Source organism: Myotis myotis, unplaced genomic scaffold, assembly GCF_014108235.1.
Source record: "Myotis myotis isolate mMyoMyo1 unplaced genomic scaffold, mMyoMyo1.p scaffold_m19_p_19, whole genome shotgun sequence".
In the NCBI taxonomy this organism is placed as follows: Eukaryota; Metazoa; Chordata; class Mammalia; order Chiroptera; family Vespertilionidae; genus Myotis; species Myotis myotis.
In genome coordinates, this window is record NW_023416323.1 from 30,577,824 (window position 1) to 30,601,974 (window position 24,151).

A 24,151-nucleotide genomic window follows, 5' to 3' on the forward strand; every position below is an offset into this window, starting at 1 on the left:
CAAGACGATTCGCCAAACTTGGAAAGGAAAATTATTAGCACATTAGAAAGGAAATTAGAACAAAAATGATGAGTGATTTTAAAAGAAGGGAAATTAATGTTGAAAATGACATTATATTAACACAGCTAGAGTCAGAGGGAAAATTCACCAAGAAGCAAAAGAAATTGAATTAATTTATCCCCAAATTCATTAAGCAAAGGAAATCCACTTTATTCAAGAACATATTTTAAGCACAGTGTGGCCCTGGCTGGCATGGCTCAGTTGGTTGAGCATTGTCCCATTCATGGAAGAAAGGTTGTTGGTTCAGTTCCCAGTCAGGGCACATGCCCAGGTTGTAGGTTAGGTCCCTAATAGGGGTGCGTGCAGAAGGAAACCCACTGATGTTTCTCTCACATAGATATTTCTGTCTTTCTTTCCCTCTCTCCCCCCTTTCTCCCTTCCTCTCTCTCTAAAATCAATAAAAACATATTTTAAAAAAACAAAAAACAAGAAGCCCAGGGTGCTAGAATAAATGTGGAATTTCACACAGGTACTCAATTCTACTATATCCTATCAAAGCAGAAAGGAAATACTTCCTGAGAAGAGTTTTTAAAAATAAATGATTCCACTATTTCTGGATTCTATCATTGCTGAAAAATAATAACAATGAACAGTTGATCAAAGGAATTATTACAACAAAAAGAAAAAAGTGGGAGAATCATTTGACAACCATTTACAGTACATTGCACTACAATGCTTGATTGTAGGAACAAAGTCAACATTAATAAAACAGTATAGAAATAGTGCTGCAATCCAATCACAGCTTAACATCCACGCGCGTATATATATATATATATATATATATATATATATATTATATATATATATATATGCATGCCAGCCAGACAATGGCTGCTACTATGGAAGACAAAACTTAGAATGACCATGAGAAGCTGTGGGGGGAAATCCCTTAAAAGCAGAGAGAAAGAAAAGTGGTCTAATTATGATTCCAACACAAATACAGAATGAAACCACACTAAACAAAAATTAGATTGTGCATCCTAGTACTTAGGAGGTAGTATAGAATAACCCAACAAGTGGAGGACAGGGAATTAAAGGAGAAAAATAGAACAGAGAACACTTACTTTGGAGTCAAATACATCACTTAGTTTCAAGTTAGTCTGTCTGAGTTTCAATTACCTTATCTGTAAATTGAGGATAATATCTACACTGCAGGGTTGTTGTGAGGATTCTAGATAATCTGTATCAACACCCAGCATCATATCCAGAACAGACATCATATAAATGTTAGATTTATTATATATAACATTAATAAAACAGAAACCTGGGTCTCTACAACATACATATTACTATTGACTATAATTTTTAAGTCAATAGGGTTCTATTACTTAAAAAACAGCATATTATCTCTAATAATAAAAGCATAATATGCTAATTAGACCGGATGTCCTTCTGGACGACCTTCCGGATGAAGCCAGGGCTTCAAGGGAAGCCCGGGTCCTGGGTGCCTGCCACGGCTGGAGGGAAGCCTGGGTCCCGGGTGCCAGAGGGAAGCCGGTGCCAGCAGCCGGGGGGGCGGGGGGGGGGGGGTAGAGGCCTACTCTTGCACGAATTTCGTGCACTGGGCCTCTAGTCAGATAATAAAAGCATAATATAAAAAATTTAAAAGTAATAAATCACATCAATAAGTCCTTTACCAAGTGATATGAACACTAATCTTTACAATTTCAATGAGTATACATACAAGATCCATATTTTCTAGAAATTCATGTAATATAGTCCTTCCATTCCTCCCAAATACAACAACCTTTTATTTATTGATTTGTGAGAGAGGGAGAAGAGAGAGACGGAGACAGACACTGACTTGTTGTTCCCCTTACTTATGCATTCACTAGTTGATTCTTATATGTGTCCGGACCCAAGCCGGGAATCGAACCCTGGCATATTGGGAGGGCGCTCTAACCAACTAAACTAGGGTCAGCACTCTTTTAGATAGAATTTCTTCTCTTAATCCCTTACTACTCTGCACTTTTCCCCTGGGCTTCAGGCTACTGACAAGGATGACACCTCCCACCTGACTTCTGTCTGCTCTCAATCTCTTAACAGGAGGTTCCCTCCATCCTCATCTCTCTAACATAAGGCTGGTTCCCTTGAGGATGCTGCTTCTCTGGCAGTTATTGTAAGTGACACACCATTTAGCAAGGGATCTTTGATCCTACTTGACAAACATAGCAGAGAGCCACTAATTCCTATACCACCCTCAAAAATATATGTATCTCTACAAATACCTAATTTATCCTTTTCCTTTCTTTCTCATGAAAAAAAAAAAAAAAAAAAGGCCTGTCTTCCATTTAAAGCTAATTTCTCCATCTAAATTCCATTCCCTAGTTCCATCAGTTATCTTCTCTCCCATAGCTTCAACATTCCCCAATCTGTCACTTCCTTTAAAAAGCTGCCCTGAGATCTGAATTCCTCTTTAGGGTCTTCTCTCTCCTCCTTCCTCTAAAACACTGGTTCTCAATGGGGACAATTTTGCTGCTCAGGGATCATTTGACAATGTTTGGAAGTATTATTGGTTGTTACCTCTGCAAGGGTACTTGTTGGAATATAGCAAGTAGGTGCCTGGGATGCTGCCAAACATCCTACAATATACAACTAAGACCCCCAAAACAAAGAATTATCAGTGTGAATTGTCAATACTACCAAAGTTAAGAGACCTTGATCTAAAAACTAAATTTTTAGAAAGAGTAGTGTATTGTCACTATCTCCACTTACTTGCTTTTTTTTTCCTTTATCACTTTCAAAATTATCTAGCTTCAGGTCTCATCCAGCCTTTAATACAGTCTGCACACCTCTATCAATATCCCTGATGAAGTAGACAATAACCACTCCTTCTTAAACTACTCTACTTGAAAGGCAATACTAAAGATGAAAGCAGAAAATAAAAACCTGTGACTCTTTACAGAAGATTTATTATTAACTGCCAAATATCAGGAACTAAGACATATCTTTCAACAGGTGACTGTATAAACTAACTTCAGTACATCCATACAGTGGAATACTTTATAGTGATAAAAAGAAACTAGCTAGTAATACATACAATGCCATGGTTGAATGTCTCATCTTTAAATGCATTATGCAAATTGGAAAAAAAAAACTAGACACAAAGGAAGAGGGAGTGGGTAACTACAAAGGTAGTCCATGGGAGATTTTTAAGATGATGGAACTGTTCTGTATGGTATTGGGGTAAGGAATACATAACTCTATACATTTACCAAAATCCACACAACTATACATCATAAAGAATGAACGTTAACATATGCAAATTTTAAAAAATCAACCAGAAGTTTGGGGGATTCCAAGATGAAATGCACACAATGTAAAAAGAATGTACCATATTACAAGCATATAACATATCTTCAAAAAGTATGCAGAATATATAAAAAACTCTTACAACTCAACAAAAAGACAAACAACCCAATTTTAAAATGGTACTACTTTTAGAACTTGAATACACATTTCTCCAAAGACAATATACAAATAGCTGGTAAACACATGAAAAGATACCCAACATCATTAGTTATTAGGGAAAAGCAAATCAAAACCATAGTGAGAAACCAAAAATTAGAAATAATAATTATTAGCGAGGGTGTGCAGAAATTGGAACTTTCATACATTGCTAATAGGAATGTAAAATGGTGTTGCCAGTGTGAAAAAGTCTGGCAGCTCCTCAAAGCATTAAACATGGAATTAACATATAATTCAACAATTCTACTCTTAGGTATATACCCAATAGAAATGAAAACATCTCCACACACAGAAATTTGTACATGAATTTTTATAGCAACACTTACAGTAGTAAGACCTGTATACTGAAAACTACAAAACATTGCTGAGAAATTAAATAATAGTAATATGTAATAAACTAATAAATATATAATAAAATAATAAAGGAAATGGAGAGAGACATTTTATTCACGGATTGGAAGACTTAATACTGATAGCAGTTCTCCCAAAACTGTGCTATAGATTCAATACAATCCTAATCAAAATTCTGATAAGTATTTTTGTAGAAATTAGCAAGCTGATTCTAAAATTTACATAAAAAGTCAAAGGATTTAGAATAGCCAAAAGAATTTGATAAAGAAGACAATTGAAAAAGTGACACTATTTGATTTCAAGAGTTACTATAAAGGTACAGTAATCATGATATTGTAGTATCAGTAAAGGACACAGAGCTCAAAATAGAATAGAGTCCAAAAGTAAACTCACTCATGTTTAGTCAACTAATTTTTAACAAAGTTGCAAAGACAATGCCGTGGAGAAAGGACAGCTTTTTCAAAGGAGATAGCCTTTTCAATAAACAGGGCTAGAACAACTGGATATCCGTATGTTAAAAACAATGAACTTGGGTCCATACCTTACATCATACACACACACAAAAACTCAAAATAGATCATAGACCTAAATGTACAACTGAAAACTCTAAAACCTCCAAAAGAAAACCTAAAAGAAAATATTTGCGAACTTAGTTTAAGCAAAGACTTCTTAGATATAACATCAAAAGTATAATCCATAAAAGAAAAAATTGATAAATCAAATTTCATTAAAACTAAAAACTTCTGTAAAACACACTGTTAATGAAAAGACAAACCATAGAGTGGGAAAAACTCTTTGTAAGGTGTGTATCTGATAAAAGATGTGCCTAAAAATAGTGAAGAATTCTCAACACTTAAGAAAATCCAGTTTTAACAGAGGCAAATACTTCAATGGATACTTGACTAAAAATGATAGATATATGATAAAAACAATGCTTAATAGTATTAGTCATTAGGGAAATATAATTTAAAGCCATAATGAGATACCACTACTCTTCAGAATGACTGAAATAAGAAATAGTGATACCACTAAATGCTGCCTAAGATGCAAAGATACTGGGCAACATATGCTCTGCTGGTGGGAATGTAAAAGCTTGGCAGTTTCTTACAATACTAAACTCCCATATTGGAGGTTGGGAGGCAACTACTTTTGGGAACTTACAACCAAAGAAATAAAAACATATTCACACAAAAACCTGTACACAAATATTCATAGTAACTTTATTCATAATAGCCAATAATTGGCAATAACCAAATGCTCTTCAATGGGTAAAGATTAAACAAATTGTTTAAACAAAGGTTAAACATAGAACAACACAGACTGATGAACAGGGACAGATCCAAAGACAGAAACAGCGATCAGACTATCAATCCCCAGAGGGAAACTAGGGGAGGGTGGGGGTAAGGGGAAGAGATCAACCAAAGGACTTGTATGCGTGCATATACGCCAAACCAATGCATATGGACAACAGGGGGATGAGAGCATGAGTGTGGGAGGGGGGCTGGAGGGGGGCGGGGAGGTTGGGGGTTAATGGGGGGGATGAGGACACACTTGTAATACCTTAACCAATAAAGAAATTAAAGATTAAAAAAAGGTTAAACAAATACTACTCAGTAATTAAAACTTAATATATGCAACAACTTGTAAGAATTGCTAAGAAATTAGACTAAGTAATAAAATCCAACCTTAAAAGGTTAAATACTATATGACTCAATTTATATAACATTTTCTTGAAATATAATTATGGAGATGGAGAACAGTCAGTGGTTTCCAGGAATTAGAGACTGGGGAGGGGAGGGAGGGAAGTGGGTGTGACCATAAAGAGGTTAGTGAGATGGAACTTTGTGGTAATGGAATAGTTCTGTATCTTGACTGTGATGATGGTTACACGAATCAACATGTGTGATAAACTGCATAGAACTACAAACATACTCACACAAATGAGTGCATGTAAAATTGATGACATCTGAATAAGTTTGGTGGATTGTACCAATTTTATTTTCCTGGTCCTAATATTATACTATAGTTATACAAGATGAAACTGGAGAAAACAGAGTGAAGGATACCCAGAACCTCCCTTTATATATATATATTTTTGTAACTTTCTATGAAACTATAATTATTTCAAAATAAAAAGTTTTAATAGGCAAGACCTGAACAGACACTTCACCAAAAAAGATATACAAGATAGCAAAAAAAACACATAGAAAGATGCTCAGCAGCATTAGTCGTAGGGGAATATAAAATAAAACCATAAGGAAATACCACTACACACCGATTAGAATGCCTAAAATTAAAAGGACTAACCATACCAACTGGTGAGGATGTGGAAATGTTCATTCCACTGCTAGTAGAAATGCGAAATGATACATCTGAAAGGGCGAGGACTACGCCCTTCACCTTGCCCCAGGGTAAGGGCTACGCCCTCCATCTTGCCCCAGGGTAAGGAATATGCCCTCCATCTTACCTTGGCCATGTGCTCAGCAAGGCTTCTTCCCGGAAGCCCAGCCTCTGCTAGCCACACCCAGGACTTCTTTAAACTAACCAATGACAATCAAGGGAAATCGCCATAGATATGACCACATCCTGTGTAACAAGACCCGACTCGCGCCTGGCCAATCGGCGGGGGCCCACAGTCCCCTCCCCTGCCCTTACTATAAAACCCACAATCCCATCAGGCCTCGCTCTCTTTCGGCCACTGGGCTTACCGTTGTTGTATCGGTGAGTGTGGTCGGGGAGCCGAACTAGTTCGAAATGAAGGACTCTTTGCTTTTGCATCGGACTCGCTGGCTCCCTGATGGGCTTTTTGGGAACCTTGAAATCTGGGCACAACAACATCCACCTGAGCAAAGTTCAGCAGTTTCTTGAAGAGTTAAACTTATAGCTATCATCCAAAGGTAAAGGAAATATGTCCGCACACAGACGAATGCATGAATATTCATAGCAGCTTTATTTGTAATAGGTCAAACCTGGAAACAATCTAAAAGTCCATCAAGAGGTGAACGGGTAAAATAGTTGTGTTATATGCATACAATGGTTGTCTAGGTAAAGGGGAAAGGTGAGTGTGAGGGAATGATTACAAGGAAACTTTGGGGATGATAAATATGTTCACTATCCTGAATGCAGTGAAAATTTCATAGATATACATGTGTCAAAACTCATCAAACTGTACACTTTAAATAAGTATAGCTTATTATTGAAGGGGATCAAAATATACCACATCAAAACATACCACTTCGGCATAAGGACTGAGCTGAAGGTATATGAAAAAGAACAGACATAGGAAGAACTCTTTGCCTCTCCCTTGCTGCCTAAAAAAGCAGGGCATAAATTTCCATTTATAAAGGTGTTCCCTCTCTAGTACCAGGAAAAGGGGAACTACTCTTAGCTGCATAACAAATCTTACAACCCTTATTTATCATATATTTCGCAAGCATCTTGCCACAATTTACACTCTCCAGAAGCCAAAACTCCTCTTTTATTTTGTCTAGTTTCTTCTCCACACTTGATCCTTCTGGTAAAATGATATATAAGCCTCTCAGACTTCTCATAGTACGCGGCACATTTTATTAAACTGAATCATCTTCCCCCTCTCTCTACCTTCAAACCTGTTTCTCTATCTACCACAACTGACCCAAACTAGAAAAATAAAAATAATCCTAGCCTCCTTCCTTTCCTTACTCAATTGATATCAGGTCCTATTGATTTCTTTCTCCTAAATCTGTCTCAGCTTTATTCCCACCTTGTCATCTCTACTACTCTGCCCTTATCATTTCTCAGGTACATTTGCCCCACCTCCATTCCTGCCTTACACAACCCATTATCCACAGTGTAGCAGAGAGATCTAAGACAAATCTGACATTCCTGTCCAGCTCAGAATCCTTTGCAGCGGTTCTCAACCTGTGGGTCACGACCCCTTTGGCAGTCGAATGACCCTTTCACAGGGGTCACCTAAGACCATCCTGCATATCAGATATTTACATTATGATTCATAACAGTAGCAACATTACAGTTATGAAGTAGCAACGAAAATAATGTTATGGTTGGGTCACAACATGAGGAACTGTATTTAAAGGGCCAGAAGGTTGAGAACCACTGCTTTAGTGGCTCCTTGCTATCTTTAATCTAAAAGCCCAGAACTCCTCACTACAGCATAATAGGCTCTCCATCTCTAGCTACATCTGATTACTATAGCCTGATCTTCAACCTTTCCAAATTAAAGGACTATGCTCTCTAACTTGTGTCTTCAGGTGTGGTCATCAATGGGCCTGAAATGTACTTGCTACCTATCTACCTAGGAAACAGAATATACTGGATTTAGCTCAATTGTAACTTCTTCTCTGACCTCTCAAAGTTAAGCTGTCACTTATGTTCTCAGAGGGCCTTCTCCGTACCTGTATTATTTACATGTCCACTCCAATAAAGTGACACAATAAGTTTTATTAAAAGATTGAATAGTTTAGTGTATTCACTCAGCTAATGGTCCCTTCCCTTTTAAGATCTTATACAATGTTCTTATCTAGTTTCTACTTTCTCTTCCCAGATCATATCTTTCTATTTTATCTTTCAGAGTAGCCTTGAAGACAGAGAGTAAAATAACACACTTTCAAAAAACTTTAAAAATACATTATTATCTCTATTTTGAAAAGTCAGGATTGGCTTAATTAGATGACTCTGTCTTTATGCTTCCGGATAGTTGCTTGACTATCTGATTCCACTTGAACCACAAGGAACACAGAAATCTACTAGCCATACTTCATTCTCTGCACTTACATGAGCTCCCGTGTCCACCCCCAAGAACTCTGACAACATAAGAGAAAAAGCCAATATCAGAAAAAGTAATTACATAGTAAAAGCCAAGGCCAGAAAAAGTAATTGCATAGTAAAAATCGTGTTTATATTTTAAAGTTCCTCAATTGCTAGCATACTATGAATAGTAAGTGCAGAAGATTATTTTGGTTGATTTCAACCCCCACTTCGGCATCTATTTTCTCCTCCCTCCCAACAGATTTTCTTCTATATATCTACTCCACTTCCATGCAGCCATGTGCTTCAGGAGAAGCCAACCACATCCTCCGGCCAAGGGATGGGCCTGGCTGGCTAAGAATAATTCCATCAGTCTTTACCAGGGACTAATTTAGGAAAAGAAAAGTAACCCAATTTTGGTCAATGAATGAGAGGTTAAGTTTGCTGTAGGTTTCTGGAAAAGTCCTTCCTCACTTTTAAAGAATAGAGCCATGTGAAGTCAGTGTATCTCTTTCCCTTCCCCAACCAAATGTAACTAATTGCAAATGTTTAAACTAGAAAATTTAAAGAATTACTATTCCTTTCAAATAGTGATCAGATGATAAAAGTCAACATGAGTTTCAAAATAGGGATCAGTCAATATTTACTAGGTAACATAACAAAAAAGCCTTCTTGTCTTTGCTCTGAAAAAGAGTTCTGGAAAAGCTCAGAAACAACTGGGTATGTGTAATAAAGAAATAGGTATTAGACAAAGAGAAGCCCAACAGGCAGTGCTGATCTTAGGAGATAAAAATAAGTGGCCGATGGCAAATTGATCAAAATATCGAGGGGAAAAATGTGTATCAGTGTTAGTAGCTACAGAAGGTAGAACAGTTTTACTTGGGTTCTAAATTCAACCAAAGAAATAAGTAGTACTCATATACCTTTTGGAACATGTGAAAGCAAATGTTTAAAAAAACCCACAAAAACCTGCCCTAACTAGTAATTTAGCATTTTTAAAATTCTGAACTTTCCCCTCATTTAGGTTCAGGGCAGTTTTAATGACAAATCTAAAAATGTTTTAAAATTTAAATCTGAAGTGCAAAATAGACTGTGAAGGTCACAAATCAAACTGTAACCAGCACAACATGGGAGGGAGTTGCCAAAGAGAAAGGCCAAATCCTCAGCATTTAAACTACAAGGCCTTTTGACCTCTAGGTCCACAAGGAAGCAAAGAGAAAAGGCCCAGAAGAGCCAAATTTGGGCCTAGCACAGTTAGCTGTGCAGACACTCTACTGGCTTGGCTGTATCACTGCTACCATAAAAAAAAGTGTTTTTTTTTTTTAATTTACTCATTTTAGAGAGAGAACAGGGAGAGGGGGGAGAGACAGAAACATGTAAGTCCTGACCAGGGATGGAACAGGGAACCTTGGCTTATTGGGGCAATGCTCTAACTGCAGCCCCTTGAGTGTGGCTCTTCCACAAAATACCATGTGCGGGCGCACGCGTACAGTGTGATTGAAACTTCGTGGCCACACTCAAGGGGCCAAAGAGCCGCATGTGGCTCGTGAGCCGCAGTTTGCCGACCACTGCTCTAACCAACTGTGCTACCTGGCCAGGGCTCCTCACTATTACCATTTTAAAATCTCTTGAGCAGGCAAGGAGTAAGAGGCTTCCCTCAAGCAGCCATTTTGAGTCAAAAGCAGAAAAATCTAATCACGGTAATACACGTGTGAATTGTAAATCCTGGCTCAGAAATGTTTGATTCCAGGTGTTTGCCATGAGTATTGGCTTCACCAAAGGAAAAATTTAATATTTCTGTACTAAACTCTTTCTGGGAGTAGTGGTGAAGCAAGTTGCATAGTAGGAAGAATCCAAGTCAAAAAAACAAGATTCAAATACCAATTCTTCTACTTTCCAGATGGTCAATTCTACCTCAGGTATAAAATGGAAATACCTACCTCTTCCAGACTGCAAGAGGACACAGGCTGGGATGAGGGCTCTCCCTGAGTGCACAAATTTCGTGCACTGGGCCTTTGGTTGTTTTTTAAAAATATATTTTGTTGCCCTGACCGGTTTGGCTCAGTGGATAGAGCGTCGGCCTGCGAACTCGAAGGCCCCAGGTTCAATTCCGGTCAAGGGCACATACCTTGGTTGAGGCCACATCCCCAGTAGGGGGTGTGCAGGAGGCAGCTGACCGGTGTTTCTCTCTCATTGATCTTTCTAGCTCTCTATCCCTCTCCCTTCCTCCCCATAAAAAATCAATAAAATATATTTTAAAAAAAAATATATATATATATATATATATATATATATATATATATATTTTTTTTTTTTTTTTACAGAGAGGAAGGGAGAGGGATAGAGAGTTAGAAATATCGATGAGAAACATCGATTAGCTGCCTCCTGCACATCCCTTACTGGGGATGTGCCCTTGACCAGAATCGAACCCGGGACCCTTCAGTCCACAGGCCAATGCTCTATCCACTGAGCCAAACCAGTTAGGGCCGGGCCTCTAGGTTTTTAAAATAATGAAAAAGAAAATGTCAAGGTAATGCCATAGCATAAAGATAAACACTTTTATGTGAAACTTCTATTTTCTGTGTATAAATATGTATGGTTGTGCTAGGTTGAAATGTTAAATGTATTTCTTACTTGATATCTTGGTCAGAAAGGTTTCAAGCCCTGGCCTGGTAGCTCAGTTGATTAAGCGTCATCCCAACAGGCCAAGGTTCAGGTCCCATCCCAGTCAGGGCACATACAAGACAAATGAATGCATAAATAAGTGGAACAAACAAACTGATGTTCATTCTCTCTCTCTCTCTCTCTCTCATCTCTCTCTCTCTCAAAATCAACAAAAAAATAAAAGATTTCAAAACTTTGTACTAAGAAAGTTTTCAAACACAGAGAATATGAATCCCTACATATGTATCATCTAGCTTCAACAATTTCTGAATGTCATTTTTTTCCTGAATGTTATTTTTAATTGAAGAACCTTTACTGAACGGAAGTGAAAACTATAAATGTTGATAACAGAGGAAATATCAAGTTTCCTTAATTTCTTATGTTGGAATAAAAAAACTAAAAGTAACATTTAGATAAAATTTTTTATATTTTCCTCAAAGACTTTTCTTAAATAAAAGACAAGGTTAAAACTTGTATTCCTTTAATATTTAATATTCAATCATAGTATTCAATGATCTCACAAATGGCAAAATGGAAGATATAAATTTCCATTTTTGTGAGTTAATCTCTAAATTATATGTTTAAAAAAAATTTTTTTTAATATACTTTATTGATTTTCTACAGAGAGGAAGGGAGAAGGATAGAGAGTCAGAAACATCGATGAGAGAGAAACATCAATCAGCTGCCTCCTGCACGCCCCCACCTGGGGATGTGCCCGCAACCAAGGTACATGCCCTTAACCAGAATCAAACCTGGGACCCTTCAGTCCTCAGGGTGGTGCTCTATCCGCTGAGCCAAACTGGTCAGCGCTAAAAATCTATTCTTATAATTAAGACCAAGTTCTGTAGTTTCATTTCATAAATATAAAAGTTCAAGTGAATTGACAATACTCAATAAATATTAGACTGATGGATACAAGCAACATGATCAAACATTAATTTCTTTTTAATTTTCAAAAAATAAATATAATGATAATTTTAAACCATTCAATTACGAAATAAGTAAATTTTTCTAACCCCATATAGTCACTTCTTAGAAAGCATTTTAAAAATTAAAAAATACCTACTTGAAAGTATATAAAAATCAGTCTAGTTCATATTTATATACACCACTAAAGTCACTTCACCATCCCACTGCTAATATTACCCAATCAAAAAGAGAAATGGAGACATAAACAGATGGAAGAACATACCGTGTACATGGATTGGTAGAATCAACATCATTAAAATGTCCATACTACCCAAAGCAATCTATAAATTCAACGCACTTCCCATTAAAATACCAACGGCATACTTCACAGATCTAGAACAAACTCTCCAAAAATTCATCTGGAATAAAAAAAGACCCTGAATAGCTGCAACAATTCTGAGAAAGAACAAAGTAGGTGGGATCTCAATACCAGATATCAAGATGTATTACAAAGCCATTGTTCTCAAAACTGCCTGGTACTGGCACAAGAACAGGCATATAGATCAATGGAATAGAATAGAGAGCCCAGAAATCGGCCGGAACCAATATGCTCAATTAATATTTAACAAAGGAGGCATGAACATACAATGGAGCCAAGGTAGTCTCTTCAATAAATGGTGTTGGGAAAATTGGACAGATATATGCAAGAAAATGAAACTAGACCACCAACTTACACCATACACAAAAATAAACTCAAAATGGATAAAGGACTTAAATGTACGACAGGAAACCATAAAAATTCTAGAAGAATCCAAAGGCAACAAAATCTCAGACATATGCCGAAGCAATTTCTTCACTGATACAGCTCCTAGGGCACTTGAAACTAAAGAGAAAATGAACAAATGGGACTACATCAAAATTAAAAGTTTCTGCACAGCAAAGAAACCATCAACAAAACAACGAGAAAACCCACTGCGTGGGAAAACATATTTGCCAATGTCATATCTGATAAGGGCCTAATCTCCAAAATTTATAGGGAACTCATACAACTTAACAAAAGGAAGATAAACAATCCAATCAAAAACTGGGCAAAGGACCTAAATAGACACCTTTCAAAAGAGGACATTCAGAAAGCCAAGAGACATATGAAAACATGCTCAAAGTCACTAATCATCCTAGAGATGCAAATCAAAACAAAAATGAGGTACCATCTCACACCTGTCAGAATGGCTATCATCAACAAATCAACAAACGACAAGTGCTGGAGAGGATGTGGAGAAAAAGGAAGACTCGTGCACTGCTGGTGGGAATGCAGACTGGTGCAGCCACTATGGAAGACAGTATGGAGTTTCCTCAAAAAACTGAAAATGGAACTCCCATTTGACCCTGTGATCCCACTTCTAGGAATATATCCCAAGAAACCAGAAACACCAATCAGCACAATTCACCATAGCTAAGATCTGGAAACAGCCTAAGTGCCCATCAGTAGATGAATGGATTAGAAAACTGTGGTACATCTACATGATGGAATACTATGCTGCTGTAAAAAAGAAGGAACTCTTAGCATTTGCAACAGCATGGATGGAACTGGAGAGCATTATGCTAAGTGAAATAAGCCAGTCAATGAAGGAAAAATACCACATGATCTCACTCATTCATGGATAATAGAGACCATTATAAACTTTTGAACAATAATAGATACAGAGGCAGAGCTGCCTCAAACAGATTGTCAAACTGCAGCGGGAAGGCCGGGGAGGGTTGGGAGGCAGGAGGGAGGGGGGTAAGAGATCAACCGGAGGACTTGTATGCATGCATATAAGCATAACCAATGGACATAAGACACTGGGGGGTTGGGGAGGCCAGGGGACTGTCAAGGGTGGGGGAAAAAAAAGGACACATATGTAATACCCATTGTAATACTTTAAGCAATAAAATAAATAAATAAATAAATAAAAAAGAAAAGAAAAAAAGAAATGGGTTTTGTAAATCAGACATACCACAATTAATTTTTGTTTGTTAAACCAATTTTTTAAAATTACATATAATAGCAAATCCTATTAACTTCACAATGCTATTTTTTAAGGTGAACATTTTTCCTACCCTAATCTGTACCTTGAAGAACTTGAAGACTTTTTAAAATTTATTATGAAAATTTTAAAACATACACAAAAGCACAGAGATTATAATGAGCTCCCATATACCATGATCTAGCTTCAGCAAATTTTGAATATCATTATTTTTCCTGAATGTCATTTTTATTTAACAACCTTTTTTCTTTTAAAGTAATACTAAAAAATATTTACATTTAAGTATAACTCACAAACTGTCCATTACAGTGTTCTGGCCAATGATTAACTTGATGGGGAAAAAATGCTTTTAGAAATATTTTAATATATAATACAAATCAACATTACTGAAAAAATTTATAATTTCAAAGCTCACATAATCCTACCAATTTTCCAATTAAACAATGAAGATGAAGAAAATGTAACACAAAATTAAGAAATACAGAAATTCTTTTTGATGTTAATCCTCACCCAAGGATACTTTTTCCATTGATTTTTAGAGAAAGTAGAAGGGAGGGAGGGAGGAGGAGAGAGAGGAAGAAGAAAAAGAGAAATACTGATGTGAGAGAGATACATCAATTGGTTGCCTCCCTGACCTGCCCTAACGAGGGCTCGGATTGGATTGAACCTGCAACCCAGGTATGTGCCCTTGACCACGAATCAAACCTGAGACCCTTCAGTCTGCGGGCCAACACTCTAACCACTGACCGTACTGGCCAGGGTTAGAAATTTATTTTAAGACAACCAAAACATATTTCATTTTTTTATGAAAACATATTTAAAACATTAAAACTCTTACCTGCTTCTGTAACATAAAACATACTGAAACCATACATTTTGTCAGAAAATGAAGCCTTCAAGTTACTTCTCTAGTGTACCTGGGGTTTTCAGGCTGTCAAAGACATGTACTTCCCTTATACCAAGCATGTCAAACTCACAGCACACAGGCCACATGCGACCCAGCCAATATAACAGTATGTAAAAAATGTTTTAATAAAAATTTCATAGCTTAATTTTTACAACATCCTGGTACACATAATTATTAATAACGAACTATAACGTTCGCTAATGACTGTACTATAATTGTGTTGCACTCATTTCCCTTACACGCTTTATGCGCAGGCGCACCATTTCTCTCCACTAATACTAGCAGCGAATATTTTAGCAGCCTATTGCCACGTCACAAGTCTTGGACTGACTTATTTGGTGTGCACAACAGGAAATATTTCACCTTCGGAGAACAAGAAAAACTTAAACCTTGTTTATTTGGCCCGTGTTAGCCTTTGAGTTTAACATGTTTGCCTTACACACAAGAATAACAATATGTTAATTAGAACTGTCTCAACAATTAAATTTCAGCTATCAATTCAAAGACAATTCACAGGCCATTCTACAAATCCTACAGGTCCAATTGTTCTTCTAAAGTTTACCAAAGTGAGGCAAACAGGTGAGAGTCATGCAATGTATTTATATAAACACTAGAGGCCCGGTGCACAAAATTCATGCACGGGTAACGTCCCTATGCCTGGCTGGTGATCAGGGCCAATCTGCAGAGCGACCAGCGGGGCGATGGGCGGGGGGGGGGAGGGACACCCCCCAATGGCTCTGCCCCCCACCACCGCTGGTCAGGGCCTGTGGGCTGGGGGCAGCTCCTGCATTGAGTGTCTGCCCCCTGGTGGTCAGTGCACATCATAGCGATCGATCATTCTGCTGTGCAGTTGATTTGCATATTAGGCTTTTATTATAGAGGGTTACCAAATATGCAGAAATATATGTATACATAGGCTATGTTTGAATTAAAATTATGGCTGTTAATAAAGTTTGCTCCTGCTTGTGACTCTCCTAAGCCTCCCTGAACAAACTCCTCTTAAATTCCACTGTTACTTGAACCTCATATGGCATGCCTGGGCAAATTTGATGACTTGGATTTTGTTTTAGAAGCCAGGCTTACTGCCAAGTCTGCTGTGTCTACTCCCCTGACCCACCAGGACAGCTTTAGACAACACCTCCCTTATTTATGTTACTGCTGTGAGCAAACTACCACTTACTATCAAATGAGGCTCCACTTACTCGGGTTTCCTCTTTCTCTTAAGAGTAATGCAATTGACTTCACTGTATTATGGCTTCCTCAATACCGCCTCTTATTTAAAATAAAACATCGCCCGCCCTAGCCAGTTTGGCTCAGTGGACAGAGCGTGGCCTGCGGACTGAAGGGTCCCGGGTTTGATTCCAGTCAAGGGCATGTACCTTGTTTGCAAGCTCCAGGGCGAGTGCAGGAGGCAACCAATCGATGTTTCTCTCACATCAGTATTTCTTTCTGTCTTTCTCTCTCTCTAAAAATTAATGGGAAAAAATACCCTCGGGTGAGGATTAAAAAAAAATGATGTTGAAAAACAAACAGATAAATAATAATAAGATAATTTTTAAAAATAAAATAAAACATCACCATATTGAATGATCAACTCCTCAATAGTAAGAAGGAAAATAAAGGACACATTCAACTCATTATATGCTCTTAAAAGATTTCCATTTTATATAGCAGTATTTCATTGCTTTCTCTCAAGAAAAACAAATTCCACATTTTCTTAACAAAAATGTCTTTCTGATCACACTTCATTGAAAAAATTAACATAAGCCCTAACTGGTCTGTCTCAGTGGATAGAGCATCGTCCTGCGGACTGAAGGGTCCTGGGTTTGATTCCTGTTAAGGGTACATGCCCGAGTTGCAGGCTTAATCCCCAGGAGGGAGTATGCAGGAGGAAACCAATCAATGATTCTCTCTCATCATTGATGTTTCTGTCTCTCTCCCTTCCTCTCTGAAATCAATGAAAAAATTTTAAAAAATAAAAATTCTCGCCCTAGCTGGTTTGGCTCACTGGATAGAGCGTCGGACTGCGGACTGAAGGGTCCCAGGTTCAATTCCGGTCAAGGGCATGAACATTGGTTGCGGGCACATCCCCAGTAGGGGGTGTGCAGGAGGCAGCTGATCAATGCTTCTCTCTCATCGATGTTTCTAACTCTCTATCCCTCTCCCTTCCTCTCTGTAAAAAATCAATAAAATATATTTAAAAAATAAAAATTCTTTTAAATTCAATAGTGAAAGTTTATCATTGACTCAATCGCCTAATACATATTCTCTCTGCATTCAAGTCTAAAGAAAAAGCTGACCTATAGTATGAAAGTACGGCTCAGCAGTAACCAAATTCTCCTGCACAGTACCTAATGCACTGTACAAACACACTATTAACTTCTATAGGAAACCATACAAGCAACTTCCTTTTTTCATACTGATTTAAATATCCAATTATACTTAGTATGGTTTGCAAATCAACCATCTTTACACCATACTGAGTCAGTAATGAAGTTATGAAAACATAAGAAAGTAGAAAAACATAATTAAAAGTGAATGACCATCAATTCTTTTTTTTTTTTTAAATATATTTTATTGATTTTTTACAGAGAGGAAGGGAGAGGGATAGAGAGTCAGAAACATTGATGAGATAGAAACATCGACCAGCTGCTTCCTGCACACCCCCCACTGGGGATGTGCCTGCAACCAAGATACATGCCCTTGACCGGAATCGAACCTGGGACCTTTCAGTCCGCAGGCCGACGCTCTATCCACTGAGCCAAACCGGTTACGGCAATTCTTATATTTATACTAAGATATCAGAAAGGAGGCAAAATTGAAAATAACAGAATTAAGAAATAAAAATAAAAATGTCTATGATACATATTCCAACTTATCTAAGTAAGATTTAAATGACTGTCTCTCCAATATGTTTTCTTTTAGTATAGGGAAAAACATCTAGGAAAGAGGAGGTGGTTAAAAATAACCTATCACCAGTTTTTTGTATGTATGTTTTTTAAAGAAATGTTAACTACCACCACTTAATGAGCACCACTAGACCAAAGACTGTGCCAAGAGCTTTAAATAGTACATTACCCCATTTAACACAAGATAAAGCAAAACTGTTGAGTAAATAATATCAATAAAAACTGAAAAGTGAGAAAATAAATTTATCTAAGACAGTAGATTATAAAGAACACATGAATTAGATTTCCAAGCACTAAATGAAGTAAAACACTGCAGATTAAAGATTAGACAATGATCTAGGAATAACTCAACTTTGCATATGAAAAAGATGGATGTTAAAGTGCTATATGACAAAAGTACACATATCAAAAATACATACTGTATCTAAGATATTTCTCCCCCTTTAAAAAGTAGCAGTAGATAGATACTACACACAATATACTAGAAAGTCAATATTTAATAATGAACAAACCCTGAGAAGAAAACTTTGAATTTGAAAAGTAAAGATTTATATAACATCAAATTAACTTAGAGATATACAATCAGTATACTAATGAAGAGCATCAGAAGATACCCTTTATAATGGCAAATAATGTTGATAAACTACATCAAACACTTGCCAATTTTAAATTCTCTATTATTGAGGTATACCTTCATTGTGAAGCTAGGTGTCTAGTAAAAGAAAGTTTAAACAAAATAGCTTGATTCATTTTTTATATATATATTTCTTTATTGATTTCAGAGAGGAAGGGAGAGAGAAAGAGAGCTAGAAACATTAATGATGAGAGAGAATCATTGATTGGCTGCCTCCTGCACGCCCCCTACTGGGGATCGAGCCAGCAACCCAGGCATGTGCCCTTGACTGGAATCGAACCTGGGACCCTTCAGTCCGCAGGCTGATGCTCTATCCACTGAGCCATACCCTGCTAGGGTATTTTTAACTGTAAAAATCAAAGCTAGGCCCGGCAGGCATAGCTCAGTGGATGAGTGTCAAACCATGAGGTCATGGTTTGATTCCTGGTCAGGGCACATACTGGGTTTGCAGGCTCATTCCCCAGTGTGGGGCGTGCAAGAGGCAGCCAATCAATGATTCTCTCTCACCATTGATGTTTCTATCTCTCTCTCTCTCTCTCTCTCCCTCTCCCTTTCCCTTCCTCTCTGAATAAAAAATATCTCAAAAATTTTTTACAAAATATCAAAGCCAGCACTGTCTTCATAGTATAAAACAAATAAAAAGCTAAAGACTCTAAGTTCGTAAATTTTCTTTAATGGAAAAAATCTCAAAACATCTCAGTAAGCAAAAATCTTTAAAAGTAGGTCACAAAAGTATCTGACATTATCAAGTATCAAACCATCTAATTTGTACTTTAACAAGTACATTCTTAAGATATTCCTTAGGGCATTCATTAAATTCAGCCCTTATGACTTGTTTCAGTCTCCAACCTCTACCCCCCTCCCCAAATATTTTTCAAAAATCCCCTAAATGGCAATTAGATGTGATACAAGTAATCTCAAATCTTTAGAAATGGAAAACCTGCAGCCCAAAATTACCAAGATCTGCTGCCTTATGGATCTGACCAATAAAAACCAAAGAACTGAAACAAATCTCATCAACATCCTCTACCACACGAAAAAGTGAGCACTGACTCAAAAGTTAAGTATTTATTAATTAAGTCAACAAATATTGTGTGTCTACTGTGTTCAAAGCACTATACTAGGCACTGATAATACAAGTACCAACAAGATATAGGCAATACCTGTGCCCTCATGGAACTTCCATTCTAATGAGGAAGAGAATCCAAAAAAAAGTAAGAACACTGATATAACCCAATACTGATCTGAATTCTACCAAGCAATTTTATTCTCATGGCCCATTACTGCATATTATGATCTTAAAACCATGTCAGTCAATCCGCTTAGTTTCTTCAAACTACACTGGTAATTATGCTTATTGAAATGAAAACTAATTTTGTGACTCATTAATTTTGAAACCTTAGCTCTGAATATGAGAATTTAAAAATTAGCTGCCAGGTATTCATAGCAGCACTATTCAACATCAATGGGTGAATGTATAAACAAATTGGGGAATATATACAATAGAATGTTATTCAGCCATAGAAAGGAATGCAATACAACATGGTTGAACCACAAAAACATTATAAGTGAAAGAAGCCAGACAAAAAAAGTCACATATGTATGATTCATTTATATGAAATATCCAGAAGAGGTAAATCCATACAAACAGGTCCCAGATTAGGGACTGGGTTACCAGGAACTGGGAGAGGGTCAGGAAGAATGAGGAACAACTATTTAATGGGTTCAGGGTTTCCTTTTTGGGGTGATGAAAATATTTTGGAACTAGCCTGGCGGGTGTGGCTCAGTGGTTGAGCATCACCAGGAGATAATGGTTCAATCCCTGGTCAAGGTACATGCCTAGGTTGCCAGCTGGATCCCCAGTAGGGGTGTGCAGGAGGCAGCCACTGATGATTCTCTCTCATCATTGATGTTTCTATCTCTATCTCCCTCTCCTTTCTTCTCTCTGAAATATACATACACATATACACACACACACACACACACACACACATATATGAACTAGAGGTAGTAATTGCACAACATTGTGAATGATGTATTGCCACTGAATCATTAACTTTAAAATGGTTTATGTCATGTGCATTTTTGCCTTAATTAAAAAGAGTTTTAAAAAGTAGCAACTAGCCAAAACCGGTTTGGCTCAGTGGATAGAGCGTCGGCCTGTGGACTGAAGGGTCCCAGGTTCGATTCCGGTCAAGGGCATGTACCCGGGTTGCGGGCACATCCCTAGTGGGGGATGTGCAGGAGGCAACTGATGGATGTTTCTAACTCTCTATCTCTCTCCCTTCCTTTCTGTAAAAAATCAATAAAATATATTAAAAGGAAAAAAAAGTAGCAACTAGATTATTTTAAAGTGAACTTTTTTTGTCACAAATAAAATTGCTCAAATTTAACTTTAGAAATTTTAGTTATAAATCAAGTTTCAAACCTTAATTCCTTCTAAGACCCCTATTAATATCAAAATGATCATGTAGGCTTTTTTGGCAAAAATAAATAAATAAAAATCATTTTTCGGTCCTGGCCGGTGTGGCTCAGTTTTTTGGGCATCGTCCCATGCACCAAAAGGCTGTCAGTCCAATTCCTGGTCAGGGCACATGCCCAGGTTTCAGGCTCGATCTCCAGTAGAGCACCTGCAGGAGACGAGGTACCCCATCAATGTTTCGATCTCACACTGATGTTTCTCTCTCTCTCCCTCCCTCTCTCTCTCTACAATTCAATTTTTAAAAATCTTTTTAAAATCATTTCTTAAAAAGCTGTTTTGCCTGGCCAGCATGGCTCAGTAGTTAAGCATCACCTATGAACGAGGAAGTCATGGTTCAATTCCCTGTCAGGCACATGCCCGGGTTGTGGACTCAATCCCCAGTGTGGGGTGTGCAGGAGGCAGGCAATCAATGATTCTCTCTCATCAATGATGTTTTTCTCTCTCTCCCTCTCTCTTCCTCTCTGAAATCAATAAAAAATATATTTTCTAAAAAAGCTGTTTTGATGGGTTTTGAATGTTATGCAGTATTTTGGATGTATATAAAATTCCTATTTACATGATGATACTCCTTTATTACTCATATGCTTCATTAATATTTATTTATTTATTTATTTATTTATTTATTTATTTGGGGGGTGGTGCTGAGTAGAGAAGACCTTAGAAATAGACCCTGAGCTGATCAATCCTGATAACTGCAGATAAACTCAGCTTTGTGACTCGTTCTATATCCCAATACCCCAGCTGACTCTGGGCTGCCTGCCTTTGTTTGCTGTTTAACCTAGACCTCAACCTGGTTAACATCTTTACTGATCATATACTTGGTATAGAAATATTTGGCATATGATGTGCTCTAATGAAGTTTGTGCCCATTAAGTTTGCTGACATCACCAACTGTTTACCTTCTTTTCAATGAAATACTCAAGGTAGTTTGAGTATTTTAGGTACAACTCAATGCCGCCATCTCCAGAAAGACAACTCTCTCCCTTTCTACCTCTATTATACCAGAACCACCAATCGGTCTGCCTGTGGCTCAGCAGCAGAGTGATTTGGGTATGTGGCCCCTCAGCCCCATTTCCCACGCCGGGCGTCGGTCCTTTCTGCGCCTATCACCACACTGCAGAGTCTCTAACAGCACCTTCCACACAACCGGTGCTCAAGTGATGTCAGTGGCATTGAAATTAACTATTGCAAATTATTTATTATGTGGAAAAGACATCTAACGTGTAGAGACTAAAAGGACTGACTAAAAAAAAAAAAAATACAGCCCAATGAATCCTTAAGACTCACATTCAAATATGTTTTTTCAATGCAACTCTACAGAACGCTGTTGAGCATCAATATGAACGTGAGGTAATTCACCTAATACCCGTAAAGAATAAAGAGGGATTAGTCTTAATCCACCTCCCCTTTAAAGTTCGCCTTACGTATGTAATAGGGAAAGCGAACTTAATGAACCACCGTATTTAAAACCAGGTCACCGGAGAGCGCTAGGTCCCCAGCCATCCTGTTTCTATTTCTTGACGGGTCTGACCTCCATGCATTATTGTGCCCAGCCTTCCCAGCTCGCCATCTCCTTTAAACCATCTTCTGGGGTGAACTTTTTCTTAAAATAAAATTGACTTCCAGAACTTTCAACAGTTATGAACAAAGCACCCCACTTTCTCCTGATCTTCCGAAACACTTTGCTTAAGAAAAAAACAAAACACACACCTAGTTTTCACAAAGTCCCGTTATAAGTTACACCTCGAAGTAAAAGTGGACCATAAACTTGCACAAGTGGAACTTAACACGAGAGCATTCCTCTCCCAGCAAAAGCAGGCTTCACGACGTGTGCACGCATTTTAGAGAGCTCCTAACGCTTCAAGAATGCGCATCTTTCAAATAGAGATGTGTAAAGACTCGGAAGAGATGAAAAACCAAGTGCGCTTACACTTCACAGGGGCCACATTCTCTCCGCACCACGCGACGCCAGAGCCCCTCGGCCGACCCTCGGCCTCCGAACCCCCCAGGAGTCCGACTGGCCCCGGGCGTCCCGCAGTCGACTTCCCCGCTCGCTCGTTCGCTACGAGCCAAGCCCGCGCCACTTCCACGTCGCTGCGACCCGCACGCCTCCTCGGCGATTTAAATCCGCTCTTCACTCACCACACGCACGCAGACACGGTGTCACCAGACACCGGACGAGCAAAGGACCAGGGAGAGGGTGAGCTCGTGCGCGCAAGAAGAGGAACGGACGCTCCTCCGTCCCGCCCGGCCCGGCACCCACCTGCAGGCCGCGAGCCCGGAGGCGGCGGCGCCGGCGCCCCTTCCTCGCCAAAGACGAGTTTGAAGTCGAGCTCGTCGTGGGCGCCACAGTTTGCAGTAGTCATCGGCGTGGCCCAGGGTGCTGTGGCTCCTCAGGCGGCGGCAGCGACGGGGGCAGCTACAGCGGCGACAGCTCCTCAGCGCCGCTTCATGCCGGGTCGCGCCAGCCAGAAGGTAGCGGCTCCGCGACAAACTTTCCGGGCGGGGACCGCGACGCCGAGCGTTCCGTTCCGAACTTTAGAGCTGGCTGCGCGCCGAACTGCACCAGGAGCTGCCGCCACTGCCAGCCTAAGCCGCCACAGTCGCCGTAGCCGACATTCCCCGCCCTGCAACAGCCGCCGCCGCCGCCGCCGGCGCGCTCCCGCGCCGAGCCGCGCGCCCGACCCCGCCCCCTACCGCGCACTTGTCTGACCTGGCCGCCCATAGGCCACAGGCGCCTCGGGCTAACCCGACGGCCCCGCCCTTTCACCCGCCTACTGCGTGACCTCGTCTCCCGGAGAAGGAAGTCACGTGATTACGGAGCGCTGAGTAGCCCCGCTACTTCTTGGGAGTTGTAGTTTGGCCTCTGTTCCCGTCCCAACTTCTGAGCCAGGCCCGCGCACCGGGTGTGAAGTCAATAGCCCTCTCTACTTGAGGAGCCCACCGCCCAATCGGAGGCAATCCCTTTCCTTATTGGGCGGAGCTCACGTCGAG

General features: G+C 39.0%; 1 protein-coding gene across 6 annotated transcripts in view; it reads right to left on the minus strand.

Annotated features, from left to right (window-relative positions):
* Positions 1-23,825, minus strand: part of NFATC3 (nuclear factor of activated T cells 3) — a 100,835-nt gene extending 77,010 nt beyond the window's left edge. For 2 of the 6 annotated variants that reach the window (XM_036345815.1, XM_036345819.1), the window contains exon 1: positions 23,421-23,823. In XM_036345815.1, the coding sequence (XP_036201708.1) occupies positions 23,421-23,523 (103 nt within the window). In that variant the 5' untranslated portion in view covers positions 23,524-23,823. Of the gene's footprint in view, positions 1-23,420 lie in introns of all 6 variants that reach the window. The other 4 variants (XM_036345817.1, XM_036345818.1, XM_036345813.1 and 1 more) reach the window with 3 other exon arrangements.
* Positions 23,826-24,151: the final 326 nt, after the last annotated feature.